General features: G+C 36.1%; 1 protein-coding gene across 6 annotated transcripts in view; it reads right to left on the bottom strand.

Annotated features, from left to right (window-relative positions):
- The window catches only part of LOC136040265 (uncharacterized), a 293,795-nt gene that overhangs the window by 149,538 nt on the left and 122,610 nt on the right, over nt 1–21,647 (bottom strand). For all 6 annotated transcript variants that reach the window (XM_065724489.1, XM_065724490.1, XM_065724492.1 and 3 more), the window contains 6 exons: nt 18,529–19,729; nt 14,785–14,973; nt 13,367–13,579; nt 8,387–9,027; nt 6,068–6,397; nt 1,698–1,977 (listed from right to left, as the gene is read on the bottom strand). In XM_065724489.1, the coding sequence (XP_065580561.1) occupies nt 1,698–1,977; nt 6,068–6,397; nt 8,387–9,027; nt 13,367–13,579; nt 14,785–14,973; nt 18,529–19,729 (2,854 nt within the window). The remainder of the gene's footprint in view (nt 1–1,697; nt 1,978–6,067; nt 6,398–8,386; nt 9,028–13,366; nt 13,580–14,784; nt 14,974–18,528; nt 19,730–21,647) is intronic.

Here is a 21,647-nt window from a genome sequence, read left to right as displayed (position 1 = left end):
TAACTAGAGAGAAAAAAACATGTTAAGAGAATATTTCTTACTTTATAAAATGCAGAACAATCATAGTTAACACGCCTTGCATGCAGCTAACCTTTATCTTCATTTTTTCAGTATTTTTCACTTTCTATGAAAAACTCACAAATTTTCGCGATAATCTTTGTTTTATTTTGAAAAGTCTGCTAAGTGCAGCACTGTCAACTAAAGATTCTGTCCGTTTTTTTCTGAAACAAAGCGATATCTATATTTTTCATAGAATTGTCATTAATCTATAGACTTTTTAAGTGAATTTTGTGTTAACACCACTGCAGTTACTTTAGTATCCTCTTCAAACAAATTTTGTAGAGGGTGCTCTGTCTCAAGGATGATTCAAAACTGAAGAAAATCTATTAGAAAAATGATAACTGTATTAGAAAAACTTGAAAAATACTGAAATAAGTGAATATAAAGGTTGTTAACTGCATGCAAAATGTGTTATATATGATTATTCTGTATATTATGAAATAAGAATTGCTTTAAGACATCAAAGTAAAAAACATAAGAGAATTAATGGTGCAAAAGAATTCGTAAAAAGGGAAACTGGAATAAATAAAATACAAATGCACAAAACAGAGCCAAAAGTACATTGTACAAACATTCTCAAATAAGCCGTATGCAAATGGATACTGATCTATACCCCCTCGCTGTCAACCACAACATAGTTAATGTATTTTTATACAAAAAGGATACACATGGATATGTGTATAGGACGGGGGGGGGGTGTAATTTTCTAGCCATTGGAGAAAGAAGGCAATATTTAGGGAGGGTAAGGGTGACTGATTGTCCTTGCTCATACTCCATCTGTGTTGAAACTAGCAAGAATCTGCTCCACTTAATGGCCCTTTGCTTTAAATTACAGTAGTCAAAGAAAGATTTATTTTGAAAGAGTAACATGGGTTCAAATGGGTGGTCCGTTTATTGAAAATAGTTTTGTGGCCTTTTCGGCTGCAGTTTTTTTTATCATCTTTTTTTTTAAGGTGACTGTTGTAATTCAAAAGTCGTTATGTGAGGTCTCTAGGAAATGAGAAATTTAAATTAAAAAAATAAAGCTTTATCGATTGGTTAATTCGGTTTTCTCCTAAATTTAGATTATTTGTTTTCGAAATAAATTTTTCCGCGATTCTGGCTTTCATAAATAGTTGGAGATAAAAGGTTTTTATATGACATTTGCTTTTATCATTTGTTTAATGGCCAATCGAATAAGGTAGTAGAAGCGTGATCAAGGGAAAATGCCGTAAACTGATTCCTGGTGTTACATCCTGAGCATTTAACTATTTTTTCGATAAAACCAACACAAAAGTATAACGAAACTAACAACCGAAAGACCCCAATTCAAGGTATTTAATAGATGGTGGTAAGTTATATGTGGTGCGTATACATTGAGTTTCCACCTACAATGTATTATTCTATGGTTGAAAATGTGAGCCCCTGTGCATTAGATACTTCTGGATATTTACAAAAGTGGATCCAGCTGGGGGCAAAGGGGCAAGTGCATCTCCACGAAGTCAAGTTTTACATTAATTACAGGGCCAGAGGGGGGGATATTAATGGGGAGACCCAAGTTTCGTTGGTACCCCCTACCATCGTAAATTCCGTATCCGTCCCAAACTAGAACCATCTTTCTTTCACTATTATAAAACGAAATTGAAACGGCAACGAACCTGAACAGAGGCCATTGACACAATTCATACCCCCAGGGCACTGTTCGTTTCCTGTGCAGTATACAATGGGCATACACCCAGCAACAGGGTTTCCAGTAAATCCTTCTAAGCAGTTGCAAACAGCTTTATGACCTTGGGCTACACAAGTGCTGTGCTGTCCACAGAGATTTGATGTACAGGGGTTCACGCATTTATAGTTTATACAGGCTTCAGAGATAGGGCAATCCATTGATTCAACACATTCCAGAAGATAACATTCGTTGTATGGGTCACCAGAAGTCTGAAAAAAAAATGCACTATATATATAGACTATCTTTAGAGGAACTATCTTTATTGGGGAATGTCATAGGGGCTCTACGGGTTATCTCAAAGGGACGGAGGGGGTGTAATACCTCAAAAGCTACTATTGGGTAAAATAGGTATAATATTTTTGCAATTTTTAGCTTATTTTTAAAAAGTTATCACTAGGCCAGGCCAATTCTAACCTTCCTACTCCCGGAAAAAAAGATGTTAGCTTAAAAAAGACGTTAGCATAAAAAAGACGTTAGATTAAAAACAATACTAGCTTAAAAAAAAGATGTTAGATTAAAAAAGATGTTAACTCAAAAAAGACATGTGCTTAAAAGGACACTAGCTTAAAAAAGACGTTAGCTTAAAAAGACTTTAGCTTAAAAAATACTTTAGCTAAAAAGGCGTTAACTTAAAAAATACGTTACTTTAAAAATATGTTAGCTTAAAAAAGACGTTAACTTAAAAAAAGACGTTAGCTTTAAAAATATATCAAGGAGGCACACTCGTGCCTCTTTAAAGAGGCGAACCACGACAATGTTAAGCGATCTTCGGTTCCAGTGGTCGCAGAGGGATGGGGAGGGATGCATTTCGTAGCCCGAACTCCAACTAAGAAACCTGCCAAATTTCATCCCCCCTCCGACTTTTCCTTCATGGGGAAAATCTGGCCGAATGTTTCGAACCGTCAACCCCAGCCCCCCTTTAACGTTGTCTGATGAAATTCACAAGTTAAGGTCCCCTAGGGCCCAGGAGCTTATCCGCGAAATTTCAGCTCGATCCGATAACTCCTTCCCTGTTTTCCAGAAGCCATGCACAGCCACTTAATGTTCATATTCTCCTTTTGTTTCTTTCTGAGACGCCTACAGGTTACAGCCGACATCGGATCTGGGTGTGCGAGGACTCATTCGACGCGGAATTCTCCGAGTAATTTTCCTGGAAAGTTTCGTCGGAAAATCTTAACCCCCCGATTTTCTACCTTAGAAAAACCCATTTCCCCATTAAAGGTAAAATTTTCTCTTGTAATAACATCACTTGTTTGAAAAATTCTTACACTAACAGCAGCTTGGCGCAGCGTAAGCGTGCTGGGTCCATAACCCAGAGGTCGGTGGATTGAACCCGCTAGCTGCTAACTTTTTTAAATTTGTAAAATTAGGTAATTTTGTCAGTTTGAATTTATTGATACAGAAAGGGAGAAAATAAACATGGAAACATGTGATCAGAATTACATACTGGAATGTTCACAAGAATTTATACTGAAGCGGGGGTAAGGCTTGATGGAAGCAAGTTAAAAGAACCATTTAAATTGATTTCCTAATTGAAGCCGTTGGTGAAATTTTCTATTGTAATAACTTGTTTGATAACAAGCATAACAGCAGCTTGGCGCAGCGGAAGCGCGCTGGGCCCATAAACCGGAGGCGGGTGGGTAAAAACCACTAGCTGCTAGATTTTTAATTAAGCTGCTAAACTATTAAAATTATCAAAATTAGATAATTTTGTCAGTTTGAATTTATTGATACAGAAAGCGAGAAAATAAACATGGAAAATTATTATTAAATTACATCCACCATGGATTGTAGAAAAATATTATGGATTGCCACCCCCCTAAGCCCCCGCTCTTGGCTTCGGAAAGGCCCTCTTTTAATTAACAAAAAATTGAAATGAATGAATAATGGAATAACTTCGAAAAATGTTAAACACAAGAGGACAGGAGAACCACTGCGCTGAAACTAGTAATTAGTAAGAATGAAGTCCCCCCACAACAAAAAACCTGTACAAGAGTCTTTAAAAGCGGGGGGTTTTGGGGGCGGCAGCCCCCAACTGCCTCTCCTAATTCCTGTACGTTTTAAGGTTCGACTTTGGGACGCAGCCTCTTTAACTCTTTAAGAAAACGAAGTTTTTTTCATATTATTAGCTGAAAAAAGACGTTAGCTTAAAAAAGACATTAGCTTAAAAAATACATTAGCTTAAAAAAGAAATTAGCTTAAAAAAGACGTTATACATTAACACAGAAAGTACAAAAGATACTGCTTTGCCACCCTTGTCTTTGATCACATTCTTAGCAAAATTTTGGATACAACCTTGCGCTAGTTAGGATGCTAAAGCCGTTTTTAGGGGATATAGGATCTCCACCCCCTTTTCTTTTGGTAGTATTTCTACCAACCAGCTTCAATAAATTATTCCTTTAAAGTAAAACTTTTCTTTGAGGGGGCTAGAAGAGACAAGAAAAATAACGAAAATGATTTTAATAAAAAAAAATAAAAGTAATAAAAAATAAAGATCGAAGAAATAAAAATAAAATTAAAAAGACAACGTATAAAAAATATAAATAAACAGAGAAAAACAATAAAAAACAGTAAAAATAATCAAAATAAAAATTAGTTTCACTTCAAAAATTTACTTTTTAGCAAGATACATATAGAAAAGTGTTGTTATTACACTCTCTGCAGCTTTTATTGTAAACATCAATGAAGTAATACTGGTTATTATTTGTAACCAGTTGGTAACTGGTTACTACTTGTATAATTGAGGTACTTGTATTTACTGTAACCTACTATTTGTAACCACAAATAGTTACCTCAATTGCATTATACAATTAACCAGTTTTGAATTATTTGTAGAATTTTAGTCAGAACTTTCTTAGCAGACAAGAGAGAAAGACAAAAAAAAAAAAGATGACTCAAATTCTTACATAGATGTTAGCTTAGATAACTCATAATACATCAAATTCGTTTAAGACTCATTGTACCACTCGTTTAAGCCGTCGTATGGGAAGAAAGTCGTATGGGACTCAAGTAGCAGGATTAGACCAAGAAAATTGGAAAAGGACTCTGGTAGGCTATTTTTTGCGCTGATTTGAGTAAAGGGAATGTTGAGTTTGAATTTGTGTATGTATTTTAGTGTTTAAAGCTCTCGCTTTTTCTTGTCTCCCTCATCTCCCTCAGGCCTTTTACCCTCACTCATGGCCGTCAAAGAATACAAAATTTTTTTGACGCACCCTAGATTTGTTTCATTTTAACAACAAAGGGTTAAAGACTGTTTTTTTTTTGTTGTTTTTTTTAATCTGCCAAAACACGCAAATTTACTGTATCTGTATCTACATTAAGTGGTCAAGAGAAGCACAGATTTACTCATAGAAATTAGCTCCCCATGAAGAGAAAATTTGCTCCTCTCATAGGTATTTGGGGACTGAAAATGATTTAAAACTTTGCCTTCTCCTCCTTTGCCCAAAGTATTCTCAGAAGACCGATACCCCCTACAAATTGTTCTACATCGTACAAATATGTAAGAATGACTCAGAATAAGAGCAAATTACAATACCCGCAAAAACAGCTTGGAATTCTTTTTTTCCGCATATGCCTAAAAAAAGGCCTACAGATAAGAAAACATGTTAAGAAAATATGTAAAATAACTGTGGTTAACACACCTTGCATACAGCTAAGCTTCATCTTCATTAATTTCAATGATTGTCCATTTTTTCTATTATAATTATCATTTTTTCAGTAGCTTTTCAGTATTTTTTAAACAGAAATAAATGAAGATAAAAAAAAAGGAATATGAGCTATCACAATCTCTAAAAAACAATAAATCTGAGAGATCGGGTAAAAACAATGATGATATATAAATAAAAACAATGTATAAGAAGATAGTAATAACTAGGCTAATTAACACAAATTAAAAGATCGCACAAATAAATAAAGAAAAAGTGACAAAACAAGAGGAAAGGTAACAAATACGAAAAACAAAAAATGGTTAAATGGTTATTTTTTTAGAAAAGGCTGGACTAATTTTTTTATTATGAGGTATACAACTTTTTATCAGTTCAACAGCGAATAATGAGGCTATATTCATTTAAAAAGAATATATAAAAGATAAAATGTTTAAAAATATGGGAAATTGGGGGAGTGGGTGGGGGGTCGGGAATTTTGATATTAGTTTGTTTATCAGAAAGAATCGCTGGATCCCAGCCAAACTCGGTAAGAAGTAATAATTAGTATCTTAGACTTGTTTTTTAGTGTGTGGATGCCAATCTAGCCTTAGTGGAGGGGAAAAAGCACAGCTTTACTCCATAGGAATTTTCTTACCTCAAAGGGGCATTTGCAGACAGCGGAATGATTTTCAACCATGCACTCAGCCCCTTTACCACAAATATTTTCAGAGCACGGATTTTTGCACGATCCTTTGGTACAGACTGCAGTTGAAGGACAGTCCCCATTATTCCTGCACGAAAAACTGTCTCTACACCCAGTTACGTAAGGGTCACCAACAAGACCTTCTGGGCATGCGCATTGGTAGGAGCCGGGTCTGTTGACACACTCTGCAGAAGGGTGGCAGGGAGAATTTAGGCATTCATCGGAGTCTTTGCATTCGTTGTTTACGAGCTGGAAACCAAGTCGACAAACGCAAGTTGGAAGCTGAAATAAATTTCACTATATATTCCAATCTCTGGCCTAAATTTCTATCAAATAAATTTAGAGTTATTGTAAAAACACCTCATAGGCCGAACTTTGTTCAGTTTAGTCTGCTGTTGATGGTGTGGGTATTGATATAGCTCTAGGAATCAAAATCTATACAAGTTTTTGTTTGTATTTTTGCGATCTTTTTTCTAAAATGATATTGGTTAAAAGTTCCCTCAAAAACTTAAAAATTATTGGTTTGAAAAAATACTTTTTATTTTTATTTTGAACCCTTCTCCTTTAGTGGCTTCTGAATCCCTCAATCTAATCAATTTTTAAAATATGAAGCTAAAAACATGAAGCCAAGTCGTTTTATTTTCATTAAAGTATTTGAATGGAAAACAAAACAGATGTTCACAGACATTCTTCAAAAGAGGGCCAATGATGGCCATCATGGTCGTCAAAAGATGACCTCCAAAAAATAGCCATATGGCCAATCATATGACCAACTTCTAGACTTGTCTAAATTTTACAGCTATCGAAATTTTTAAATTGTTTGCGTCTAGTAAACAGTTTAAATTTGGGCTTAGAAATAAGAACTCTCTACACATGGTGTCTAAAAATATACTGTTTTGTAAAAACCTGTGAATATTCGCTTCTAGAATTGTTTAAATTTCGAAGTTATAAGATTAAAGTTGCGTCTAGAATTGAAAGTTCTCGACACATGGTGTCTGAAATGATGAACACTTTTCTACATGGTTAGACATCTTCATGTGTAGGCTAAAACTAAAACCTAACAAGCTAAAACTACCAAAATAAATAGGTCACAAAATTGTATGACTAATTTTTATCTAAGACAAAATTCGAAATTTTTTGACTGAGAATTTTTAAATTTAATTTCAAGACAGAAACAGCCGAAACACCTTCTTCTATCAAATAAAGCAAAAACCCAAATTCTGGGTTTAAACCAACTCTGGGAAAATTTGTTTTCTCCTCCTATCCCTTTGAAATGTTTCCCCTTGAAACATTTTTCCAAAGTCTTCTCTTAACTGAAATTAGACAACCAACAGCAAGAAAAAAAAGTCAAACCGAAGTTTGAAATTTGAGTGAATTAATTACCTCATTGCTATTCTTAAATGATGCGACCTGGGTTAAATTTGTTACGTTCCCACCTTTTTTCTCTCAAGTTAGTATCCAGTCATTGCTTAATGAATCAGCCACATCCCCCCCCCCTTCCTGCAGGTTGATTGAACCTCGCAGGTTGACAAAGAAGTTTGATTGAATTCTTGACCGAAATCCCAGAATAGACTAAGTAAAAAACAAACTGAATGTCAGAATAACTAAATCTAGAAAAATCACGCAAAAATGTAATTTTTTGCGTGAATCAGGGTATTGGAGATTATAGTTCCAAAGCGAGAGGGAAAGCACTGGACACCGTTTTCGTATCTAAAATTTGCTTCACCAAGCGAGGCTCTGTCCCCTGGTATTTTTTTAAATACTGTTAATATTTAAATTGATATTTTAATATTGCCAATTAGCGTTTAATAATGACAAGATAACAAATACGAAAAAAATGAACAGAATTATTGACTTACTAGCACCCTGAAAGCAGTCGTGGAAGAAATGAATCCTAGACAGAGCGGCTAAACTGTGAAGGTAATTTTTTAAATGAGACAAAGTTGGCTAGTCGTTCTGCTGTTGGGGGCGAGTCTCCATCGTTTTTATTTGTGGGTGGGGGGGGGCAAGACGGGTTCATATCCTGATAGTCAAGGGGAATGGGCTGTATAATATATTTTTCCCCATATTATTGTGGGGATGGGCAGCTGCCCCCCCTCCCAAACGACACCCCTGGCTGCTGTGTTGATTTGTCTCTATTCTATTCTTTTTTTTTCCTTTCTTATCTTTTCCTCAATCAGCTATACGGCTTTGTGCATTATATCAGATATTATAACCATTCATACATACAAGGTCAAAACCAACGAGGAAATAATTGAATGGGCTACTTACGTGGTTTACAACATTACAAACACCATCCCTACATGGGTAAACATCACAAGGGTTGACACATCTAGAAATACTTGTGTCACATGCTCTATTTGGCAGGCAATCCCCGTCTTTTTCACACTCAACTGGGTAGCATTCAACATCTGGGTTTCCTTTAGACATAGACGGGCATGTGCAGATCGCTTCATGATCAACAACTGTGCAGTAGGCATTGGTGCCACAGTTCTTTGTGCTGCATGGGTCTGCACATTTGCTTGACATACAAGCAGAGTTGGGATCACATACCGAGTCAGCATCGCATTCCACGGCACTCAAGCAGCCAGAACCTCCGTATGGATCACCACTTCCTTCGACGCACAAGCATTTAAAAGAACCCAACGTGTTTACGCAGCTTGCAGATGGGTGACAAGGCCTGGTCGAGCATTCATCAACGTCTACGCAATTGCCATCAGAAGCCATGGTATAGCCATTTGGGCAGACACATTTACGCCTATGACAATCTTCATTTTTGCCACAATCAAAGTTGGAACGACATCCAGGTTTACACATACCAGATACGCAAATGTCCCCTTGAGAACAACTTGCATCATTGTAACAGGCTCGAAGGCACATTCCTTTCAAACAGTGCTCTCCTTCTGAACATTCTGAAATAAAGAAAAGAAAAATACTGGAAAATCAAATGATTTTTCGATTGAAGATCAAAAGGAAATTAGGATTCTCTGGTTGAAAATAATGCAAGGAACATCCACCAAACCACCTTACCTAGATCAAGATAAGAAAATCAAATAATTTCGTCTTTGAATCATGGAATATTGGTATCCGTTTATATGCCATACCTCTTAAAAATAAAATAAAACACCATTTCGATTTTGTTTACAATTTTTTAATTTAGTACTTTTTTTTAAACTTGGGACTAGTTGTTTGTATATATTAGATAAATAAGAAACAAGTTTTTTTTTTAACTGAAAGTAAGAGCGATATTAAAACTTAAAACGAACAGAAATTATTTCGTATATGAAAGTAACTGTCTCCTCCTCAACGCGTCGCACTTTACGCTAAATTTTGACTTTGTCACGACTCTACTTTTTAAAACAATAAAAAACTTTTTATACTTTTTAAAATAATAAGAGTTTGAGCATGATGGAAAGACAGTGTGGTCTTCGTCATTATCCAAAACCAAGTAGTTATTATTTATCAATCATTTACCATTTACAACAATTTGGCCTGGAAATAGGCCAATTTTTTGTCCCTGATCGGTTTGCAATTCACAGTCTCAGTGGGAACCTAATTTGCAAAAAAAAAGTTCAGGGGCACCTTCCCCCCATACAAAAAATGGTGCTGAAAAATGACCAATAAATATTTATTGTTAAATATTTTTTTATTTATGTTAAATAATATTTATTGTTAAATATTATTGTTAACAAATGTATTGTTAACGACGAAGTTCATCATAAGAATAGAATAGTTTGATTTTATACAAGCAATCATAGTTTAGAATAAACATTCCAACTAAATAGTGCTAGTACTTAACACAAAAACAAGAAAAACACCAGACTATAATATATTAAACACTAACATGTAAAAACAAACGAACGAATATGCGAAACGGATTGTTCTTGGAGTAGGCAATTCCACTCTCACTTTGTTAGCTGACCTTGTGTTTATTTTATTCCTCATAATTGGTGGTAGAATCTGTCTATGTTTGTCACTTCTATGTAGAAATTGGCCAAATTTGCAGATCAAACACAAACGACGTTCGTGAAGGGACGGTAATTGAAGGACAGATAATGCCGGTTCATAACTTAGATATGCATTTGAAAGAATAACTTTAAAGGCTCTTTTTTGTAGTGACTCAAGTTGATCGCTTAGGTAACTTGTACTGTTCACTTGACAGCCCCATACAGGGCAAGTATACTCGAAAATTTTTCGGATGTTGGTAAGATAAGCCGTCTTAAGTTGGGACACAGAAAAACCGAAACGACGTAGCAAGATAAGGATACGTATCGCATCATTTGTCTTTATAATGATTGTATCAACATGAGCAATAAACGATCAGTCAACGCTAAATGTGACACCGAAAACTACGGCCGAAAATACATTAGGATACAGTGGAGGAGTGACAAAGCCTCTCTTAAGAGGATTAAAGCGAAGAATTTTGGTTCTTCTTTCGTTCATTTCAAGTCTGTTGGTAGTACATTGGTCTTTGAAGTTGCTCATTATTGCATCACTGAATTGCGGAACTGGCTCGGAGTTTTCAATGAGGTATTTCAGAAGAATTGACTAGTCGTCTACGCACATAAACCTGTCCTCAAACTCAGTAAGGACAAAGTTTATAACTGCTAAAAGCAACAGCGCTGCAAGTTTCGTACCTTGTGGAGCACCACATGTGAGCTCAGCCCATTCGAAGTTGGTGTCTCCAAAGAAAAGGCTGTACACGCACTGGAAACGGTCTTGAAAAAAACATCACTAAAAAGACAATATGCTTGCGTGCACCCATTGCACGTAGATGTGTCACAGCAAATGACGAATTAGGTCAAAGGCTTTTCAGTAATGGACTAGGAGAAGATCGACAATCGCACTTCCGCGCTCAAGCTAGTCAACAATAAGATGATACATTCTCACTATGTAAACAGTTGTGTTGCTTCCTTTCAAGCATCCGTACTGATACGGGTCAAGAGAAGGAGAAAACTGTGACATAAGTTCGCGGTACATAAGCATTTAAGTCACCTTAGACATGTTTAGGGTTATTGAGATAGGTCAGAGTTGGTCGCAAGATTTAGGACTCTTCACTCTGGGTATGACGCGAACGTAAGCTCTCTCCCAAACACTGGGGAGCACCTGCTCTTCGAAACACTGTTTAAAAATGGTGGAGAATGGCTTGGCAAGGAAAATAGCAAATTGACGTAACAACTTTGAAGGAAGCTCGCCATGTTAGGCGAGTTTCTGAAGTTCCTTGTAAACGCCAAACTCGGAAATTTCACCTATATCATCAATCTCTGTTTCTTTATGAGAGACTCAATTTCTGAACAGTTGATTGACAGAAAGGTGGTACAGATGCCAACAAAGTAGAAGTTCACTTCCATAGCTGAAAACAAGGTACCTTCTTCTTTCAATACCCATTAGTCTCTGGGTGTCGCTTTACCAGCAAGTCTTTTTACTGACAAATGCCATTTCTGTGGATCTGTCGTAAATAAGGGCATAATTTTGTTCTTCACTTCTTCGCTCACTTGTACAGTTATCAATATTGTTCCACAACTTGGCTGGAAAAATTGAATCGCCATTGCTATGAAGGCGGCAGCGAGTCTTAATTAGGTCCTTGAGGTTGCTAGTGATCCGTGGTTTAGCAGTATCTACAGAAGTAATAGCTTTAGTTGGGAAAAAAGCACGGATCTTCTCCCGAAGTAAGCTATTTAGCTTACTAACTTTAACGCTGATGTCCGACTCGGAGCAAACGTCATCAGATTCGTAGTTGCCGATCCAGCGACCGAATGTAAAAATCGAAGATCCTGTTAGTGGTCGTATAGTAGTTTCGACTCGTTTGGTTTTGGGGATTGTTGAATTTGTACCCAGAAAGTTATGAAATGATCAGAATGCTGGAGGGCTCGTAGGGACCATGGTGCATCATAGAAATCTGTAAGGTTCGTTAAGATCAAGTTAAGTATGCTGCTACTCTGATGTGGTGATATTGCGACAACTTGCCACATATCCAAGACACTGGAAGTCCATTGTTTGTTTGTTTGGTTAAATTCACCAGCAATCACAAAGGTAAGAGAGGCATACTTTTAGCGCATTTTGTCTACGAAAAAAGGTATGTGCTCAATAGGTTCTTTCCTGTTTCTGGCACTCTCAGGGTAGACCGAAGCGACTATCAAGCACAAGAATCTTTTTGATAAATCTGTTGGTTTATATTCCATCCACAATATATCATGGTTTGAGTCCATTGGATGGCTTAACAACTTTGCGGTAGATCGTCCCGAAAGTAGATTCCTACGGCATCTCCACGACGATTCAGGCCACAGTCACGACGAGTATTAAAGTAGCCAGTGTAGCTTTTAATGTGCACTGACTTAGAAGTAATGTCCCAGGATTTACTTATTATTGAGATTGAGGCGTTGTTCTGCTTGATTTTAACTTTGAGTTCGTTGATTTTATCACAGTATATTAGGCAGCTTTTGTTTAACTGAAAAACACTGAGGACGTAGAGTAGGCGGCGTTTTGTCACAGTTGCTAATCACAATCGGTTCACTATACCAAGGAGTGAGCACACGCGGCGTTTTATGAGCAGGAAAGCAATTTACTGGTACTAGGCAACTTTGTCTACACGGTAGGGTTTTAGTCTTGATCCTAGTTGAAATTGTCACTAGTATCTTCATGGTACCCCACGCTTCCTGTAATGGTAGCGTTTGATAGACGATTTGGCTACGGTAGAGCCATCTGGTGGCGCTTTTAGAAGTCCAAATTGTAGTAAGCTACAAAAATGTAGATGGTGCCATCACCAAGCACGGTAAAGTTCAAATTGGGTGATCTTCTCCTATTTAATTTGCTTAACAATAGCACTAAGCAAGGTCAGGAACACTAAATCTTTGGTTACTTACACCATCACTGCAGGAAACACGGAAAAACGATCACAAAACAAGTTAAACTGAGATGACGTGGGTCAGCCATTTCATAGCACTCACAGCGTAATCTCGGTATAAGCAATTCAAATTATCAAAAGCGCATAGCATATTATTTACCAAATTCTTTACCCTTTTTTCGAGATTTTTGCCAAGAAATGGGCCAAAACGTTTTTTGTCTCTCATCAGTTTGAAACTTACAGGCATAAGACTTTAGGCCAAGAAAATCCTAATGTACAAATAAAATTCTGGGGCAAGATCCCTTGCAAAAAAAATGGCCACGTAATTTTTTTTTTTTTTACCGTGCCAAAGTTCATCACAAGCAAGTATATTATCAAAAGCAAACAACTTATTATTAACCACTTACCAGATTTCTCCTTACAGGCCGAGATACACTTGCCTCCTTCACATATAAATCCGTCTCCACAAGCATTATCACCTCTACACGAGGAGGGCGCTCTAACACATCCCTGTTGGGCAGTGGGGAAGCCTACAAAGCCTTTGGGACATTCACAATCAACAACATGATTTGAAACAGCACAGATGGCGTTCTTTCCACATGAATTAAATTGGCAAGGATCTATCAAAAGAGAAAATATTATAGTTTGAAGTACCAAGGACAATAAAAAAATATTTTCAGTCAACAGGACCATCTTGGGTTTACTTACAAAATTTGATTTTCTAACGTTTTATTTCGGTCATTACTAAATTAAGAAGTAATTAGAGTAGAACCACAGTTTTTGACAGTGATGCCACGTTGAACCGTAAAAAATTTAATGAGTTCAATTTGACAACACTTTTCATCTGTAAAAATTCGAATATTAACGATCTGTTGATTCCTAAAAACAACTACAACTTCAAAGGAAAACTTTGCAACTTCAAAGCAACTTCAAAGGACGGTCTTAAGCTGTTTGTTACCACATATGTGTAGCATCCGTTTTGCTAATTTGTCACCTACATTACTTTTTTTATGTTTATGCCCACTGCTACCAGAAACTGCATAATTACATATGCAGTTCTTTATCAACACCATCTTATCATTTTATCAACACCAACTAAACCATCTTAAGCTGTTTGGTGTCATTTATTTTTAGCTTTTTTAGTAATTTTTTGTCCTCATTTCTTTGTTGTTTTTTTTTTGCTTTTTTGTTTTGTTTTTATTTGGCACCCGATACTACCATAACTAGCATAACTGCATAAGGAGGTCTTTTCCACTGAAAATTGATTTCCTGATATTTATTTTTTTTATTTTTTAAGATGCGAGTCTCTATTTAATCAATTTATTTTGACTTGAAGACTTTAAGGAAACTCAACTGTTAACTTGTTCCAGGTAAAATGGGAGTAAGAGAAAGCATACCGGCATTCAGTTAACTTGTTCCAGGTAAAATGGGAGTAAGAGAAAGCGTACCAGCATTCAGAGGAAGAGTCTCTCTCTCCTCCTAAGATTGGTCCAAGAAACCTTCTAAGAAAAACGGTAGTTTAATAGCGGTTTTTTTAGCCCCCTTCCCCTTAGGGAAAAACTCCTGACCCTCTCCCCTTCGTACAATCATACTTGTGTGTATACACGAGTAAGAGCAACTTTCAGAAAAATTTCCTGTCAGTTGAACCAACAGTAGCACTCACGTTCCAACTACTTCTCAACACTGGCATAGAGACATTATCTAATTTATACAAATCAAAACTTAATCAAAAATAATTCGAACTCGAAAATCTAATTTTAAACAAACAAAATGAATCAAAGAGGTAAAGCGACAAAGAAACCTAAAAAAGTATTGTTTTACTTACCTTCACATTTATTATTGATGCAGGATTGTTTAGTTGGACAATCAGAATCAGTTCTACAGCCAGGTGCACAAATACCACCAATACAGGCTTGCCCGGTGGCACATTGACTGCTGCCACGACAAGGCGTGCTGCACAATCCACTGAAACAGGTTTCACCAACTGCACAATCAGTTTTCACCTGGCAAGACACTAAAAACAAAATGGGGATATAAATGATACACAGGATTGATTTATCATTCTTCAGCAGAAACTAATTCCATATTAGATTGAAAATCTGCATCTCCAGCAGAAAAAGGGCAGTATCAAAATTATTAATTTTGATCAAGATTATCGAAACACGGATACAACACCGCTAAAAATCGATACGACTGGCACCGTGTCAAGTGTCGAGCAACATCATCAATTTATGAATAGGCGCTAAATTGTTTGACAAGTATTGTTAAATAAATACGGATTTAACTTGTTAAACTGTTGGAGGTGAAAATTATGCCATTGTGTTAAGTATTAGACGCTATAGTCCTCAGGGGTGCAGAGGTCTTTTTCTCATTACCTTCTTTTAGCTTGCCATTTAAATTCGATTAAATATTAAAGGAAGTAGCACCAAAAAAATGATTATTCATTTTATAGACTACTACTCAAAGAGTATGGGTAATTTATAAAAGTGGGAACTTGTACTATTGTTGACAAAAAAAAACTATCAACGTCATCTAGCCTTTGGCGACACTCGGCATTTTTTCATTGTCTAACAAGCATAATTGTTTTTTAGTGTAATTGGTAAAATTAGGGTAGTAATAAGTGTATTATCACAGTTCCTGACTAGCGCCAGTTTCAACTCTTAGAAGTTACACATATTTTTAAAAGCCACCTGTAGCAATTCACTGTAGGGCCAAGTCACCTGAAGTCAACACATATGTGCACACACCTCTTACATTCTAATCTATTCAAAGCGAATGCTTCATACCCACGCTTGATCAATGTCATTACCGTGGCTTCCAATATTCTAATCTCAGCTTGTAGACTAGCCTTCCTATTCTTTCAATTTTTTTTCAACTGCATGAAACAAATATTTATTACAAAACAATATTTACTGCAGGACGACAAGTGCTCGAACCTGTCGAACTGGTCGAGCACTGTCTTCCCCTAAGACAACTCAAACCTGTCGAACTGGTCGAGCACTGTCTTCCCCTAAGACAACTCAAACCTGTCGAACTGGTCGGGCACTGTCTTCCCCTAAGACAACTCAAACCTGTCGAACTGGTCGAGCACTGTCTTCCCCTAAGACAGTGCTCAAACCTGTCGAACTGGTCGAGCACTGTCTTCCCCTAAGACAGTGCTCAAACCTGTCGAACTGGTCGAGCACTGTCTTCCCCTAAGACAGTGCTCAAACCTGTCGAACTGGTTGAGCACTGTCTTCCCCTAAGACAGTGCTCAAACCTGTCGAACTGCTCGAGCACTGCCTTCCCCTAAGACAGTGCTTGAACCTTCGTCATTTGCAACATAGTATTATCACCCAGTATTACTAGTTATTTTCTATATGGTCCATCAGTAGTATCTGTATTTATCTATAATTTAATTTCATTATATTACCTAGTTATTGGATAAGATGGTGATTTATTCACAAGTTAATCCTGTTAGTTATTGCTGTCTGAGGCATTTTATTAAAGGTACCAGTAATAATGAAAAATGGCACGAGGGAATTCTTTGGGACAATTATCGCCGCAAGGAACATGTTTTTTAACGCCCGAGAATCTGAAGATCCATTGTTAATGCTTTTTTACGAAAAGTTTTATCTCTGTTGCATGACTCATTCTGCCAAATGCTTGTCTTATATGAAGTATGCAGGTCTACCTATGGACTACCCAGGTAGACAGGCAGGTCTACCTGGTCTACCTATACAGCTGGTAGACCAGAATTAAGAGCTTTGTTTATCTAGGCCCAACAGCGTTAGTGTATCTTGGGTAGACAGCTCTGGTCTGAATCAAAACTGGTCATTGTTAAGAAATCTCCTCAGCAGAAACTAGAGGAGCTGCAGCAGCATTAGTTTTTCAAAAGTTAAAATTTTATTCAGATACTTTTTCGTTCTTATTACGAAAAGTTGATACAAGAAAACTTATCTATCAAACCAATAGAATTCAAACCATTGGGGAACCATTTAATTATTTGGGATTTTAAGGGGGGACTGAGAGACAAAGTAACAACCAGTCTTTCCTGTAGCATATTTATTGCAGCATAGTCATGGCACTTGGTATTGCAACATGGTTTTGTACATTTTATTTATGTAAATACAGCAGAGAGTGATGGCAAAAAAAAACAAGGCTTTTCATATTTATTGCAGCAGAGAGTCATGGCAAAAAAAAAAGGTTTTTGAACATCTATTTTGCAGCAAAGAGTAATGGCAAAAAACAGGATTTGCATATTTATTACAGCATAGGACCATGACGAAAAACAGGGTTTGCATATTTATTACAGCACAGGATAATGGCACACACACAAAAAGAGTTTCCAAACATTTTCAATATATCATATTTTTTCCTAGAAAAAAACAATCGTGTTCACATTCAAAAGCTCCCCTGTGTCCCTATTTAAACGAAACTTTAAAAAAATGTGTGAATTTCAATTAATTGTCTCGCGTTTAAAAAGTTCACCAATCAAAAATTTTTGAGAGACGTAGATACTATAGATTCAGACCATTTCTTTCAGAATTTGGGAAAATTTGTAAAACTCACAATTTCGAAGATTTACAATTTTAAAATTTAGGATTTAACATTTTTTTTAAGTGTCTATCTATTTATAAATTCATTTTCGTAATTTCGAAATCACTTGCTAGTCAAATCTGGAAAAACGTTACACCTTCATATCAGTAAAAATTGAGAAGTTTTTTCAAAAGACAGTTTCTATTAAAACACGGTTTAAATTTTGGTTACGAAGGGCCATGGTTTACTCTTTGCGAGGTTGCAGCTACTGCTGCAACCCTGATACATAAATTTACCATGAGTAGCTTATGTTTGGAATTATGCTGGAAGCACAAGCTAATTATTATTATGCTGCGAAAAGGCAAATAATTATTTTTACAATTGAAAAAAATAAAATTATCTTTATAATTAAAAATAATTATTTATATTTTATATTATAATTATTTTTATAACTTTTGAAGGTAAATAATAATGATAATGATTATCATACTGCAACATAAAAAAGAGGTCTTACAAACAAAATAGCGTTTTGCAAAAGTAAAAAAAAAAACTTTCACGATGATTTTTGATTGAAAAAACACGATCTGAAAAAACACGATCATTTTTTCAGAATTTGGGAGTATTTATAAAAAATTTTGTATTTCGAGCTTTAAATAGTACCCCCCCCCCCCCTAAAAAAACATCATGGTGTTGATATCCTTCGGTTTGAGACATCCAAAGATCAGAGGTATGTAGAGGAGTCAAGCCAGCAAAAAAACTCATTTTCACGAAATTTTCTTGTTTTCGGCATGAATTTTTGAAAATTCTTAGCTCTAAGAAGGTTTTACTTCCCCCCCCCCCCCCAACACCTGACCAGGGTTCCAGTTGTAGGTCTGTATTTGAGCTATATAGTGTACCAAAAAGGTATACCGCGTATGTTTATATTGTCCCGATGTGTTATAAAGCATTAAAAAAGGGTCATATTATCCTATACCAGCAATTTTTAGGTTCTTTTTCGCATTTATGCCTCATCCCGAAAGCTTTTGTATTCTAGACTATTGAGGACACTCACCTTTACAGGCACCATCGACGCATGCTCCACTTTCACAGTCTCCATCACTATCGCAGCCCACTCCTTCACGGGAACAGCCACCGCCACCCGTTGTGAATCCGGTATCGCAAGTACACACTGGTTCGCTGTTAAACATTTCGCAGATGGCGTTGGGACCACAAAATCCAATGCAGGGATTAATACATTGACCGTTTCTACAAACATAGTCTGGTGGGCAGTCTTTACTACCCCCAGGGCAAGTCCCGTTAGCTCTGCAACCAGTTTGAAATGGATCACCAATATAACTAGGAGGACAGACACAATCGTAATCACTCTCTTTGGCTACACAAGTGGCAGTTGGGTGGCAAGGGTTGGAAAGGCAAGGGTCAACTTTATCACATGCGATTTCAGGGTGGGGATTTGGCTCATATCCAGCGGGACATGTGCACATAGGCATGTGCTTATCTGCAATACAGACAGAGTTTGTACCACATGCACCGATGCAAACATCGATGCATTTAAAGTTTAGCTTATCACAAGAATGACTACCAGGACAATCGCTGTTGGATATACATTCAACCTGTCTGCATCCATCACTGTTAGGGTTTCCTGTCAGTTTTCCAGAAGGGCATTGGCAGTTGCCTGCGTGATTTTTGGCAACGCAAACAGCACCAGGACCACACTTTGTTAAGCTACACGCCAATACACAGCGACGTACTCCATCCTTTTCTCGACACGCCTCCCATTCTTTGCATTCAGCATCAGATCGACACTGCTCAGCAGGTGCTGCTCTGCAACCATTTCTATCATTTGGATTGCCAGAATATCCAGCTTTACATTTACAAGATCCACGGTGTTTTACAACAATGCATTCGGAATTCTGAGGACAGTTATAATCAGCACACACAAGGTTGCACCTTCGGACACCAAGTGCATCTGGGACACACTTCTGATCATCATCACAATCACCATCATAATAGCAGTCAGGAACCACTGGCTTTTGGCACGTTGAAGTCGCTGTGTTGCGGACATACCCAAGTTGACAGTCGCAAAGAGGTGTATCATCTTGAACACGGCAAACTTCGTTAGCTCCACAGGCAATCGTGGCACACGGATCAATGCAGCTATGAACGCCATCTAAATCTGATCGACACACAGCAGAACCAGGACAGTCATTATCATGAGAGCATCTATCCTCGGAAATGGAATCATGGCATCCGGCCTGGAAACAATTTCAGTTAAAAGAATATCTTAGTAGAATAAGTTAATCTATATCATCACCTATGTTACCCTAAAGGTCGTATCTGACATTTTCAGACTTCTGAAATAAATACCAAAAACAGTTTACTGAGCTGTATTCAAAGAGATAATCTGCAGGGCGAAAAATATTCAATCAGTCTTGTAATACATCTTAAACCACATTTAATTTATTTTTATTTCAAAACCTTTTTTCTTTTTTTTAGGGTTGCTATTTTTCTACTCCTTCATAATATCAACCATCAAATGCAGTCAAGTGTCAGATTCAGATTCAGTTTATGCAGCAAAATTATCGTATAGAAATAATTTAATACATCTTTATGTATTCAAAATAGTAATATATTTGATATGATTTAATTTTCGATATAATTTAATTATTTAATATATTATAGAAAATCATTTAATTAATGAAAACAATCAATCTATTTAGCCTGTTGATAGCATTTACTTAAATTAATACTAGTATATCATTTCTACATTATTTTACTCTTTAAAAATATTTTAAAGCCAATAACATATTGACAAAAGGATATCCTCAGTAATTGTCTAATACCATAACAAAAAGTTAAAGCCTATTTTCGCAGACCCTAAGTCCTATTCCGAAGTGTTGTTAAAACTAAATCCAACATCTTTTGTTAGCTGGGCGGAAAATTATTTCGACCTATATTGTGTATCTTATATACAACAAAAAACAAAAACAAAAATTTTGCATCAATAATAATAAAAATCCAAATATTTTAGATTACATTTGGAATCATTTATCAAATCGAAGAAGAAAAAAAAAATAAAAACTTAGCTTAAACTAACATATAAAAAAGATGAGAATAAAATGAAAAAAAAAATCCAGTAAAATGCTGACCAGCAAAAAATATGACCAATATAGTGGTCATATTTTTATACCAATATGACCAAAAATATGACCAATATGAAATACGATTCTCTACAAAATTTAAGAATCGGGCTGTAAAACGTAAAGAAACATTTTAACAGTACTTCATACGTTATTGTTGCAAAGTTCATATCAAGGCTGTATCCAGGGTGGGGGTTGCGAGTTTGAGCCCTCCCCCCTCTCCAATTTTTTGCCGACTCGTAAAATGCATAAAAAATACCCCCCCCCCCTCCTGAAAATAAAATCTTGGATAAGACCTTGGTTCAAAGTCTTACTTAAAAGTTCTACCCTATCTTCTTTAAATTTTCATTTCATTTTAATTATAAATAAAAAAGCATAATTGTCTAAGGTTGTTTGTATATTATCTTGTATTATATATAATAATCATATAATTTACTTATATTGTGTAGCATATTTTATACTATATGATTATATACATACCTATTTCTTTTTACTTTAACACAGTAAACTATCACTTTCCTTACTGACCTTTTTTAATTTTTAATTTAATAGTTGAGCTTTGTGAATGACACTCAGAGATTTTTAGAAATTGATAATTGCTGATCCTTTGTAGTTTTATTTATCTATCTGCCACTAAAAAAGCGTCACTAAAAAATTGTCGCCTTTTTAGCGCCACTAAAAAATTGTCTGGAAAGCGATTATTTACCCTAATTATTACCCGAAATCTGAGAATTAATGAAAAAAGAAAAAAATCTTTAAGCTTGTTTTCAAAATAGACTAAAAAAAAAAAAAATTCTCGAGAATCTGTGAAAGCAAGTGAAAACAAGAGGCTCATAACAGATAAGGCTTTACAAAACATAAACATGAAATTAATCCAAGATATAAATGCATAAATTAAAAAATCAAAGATCCCAAAAACGAGGTAGGATCAATTTACGTAAGGCCCAATCCGTTTTGCCCGCCTTATTTGCATTGATTTTCATATGAACAGAACATATACATACTTTTGATACTGGGTGCCCACACCAATGTA

The sequence above is a fragment of the Artemia franciscana genome, chromosome 20 (assembly GCF_032884065.1).
Source record: "Artemia franciscana chromosome 20, ASM3288406v1, whole genome shotgun sequence".
Lineage (NCBI taxonomy): Eukaryota > Metazoa > Arthropoda > Branchiopoda > Anostraca > Artemiidae > Artemia > Artemia franciscana.
The sequence above is the reverse complement of the archived record's forward strand: the minus strand, read 5'-3'. Positions and strand labels throughout refer to the sequence as shown.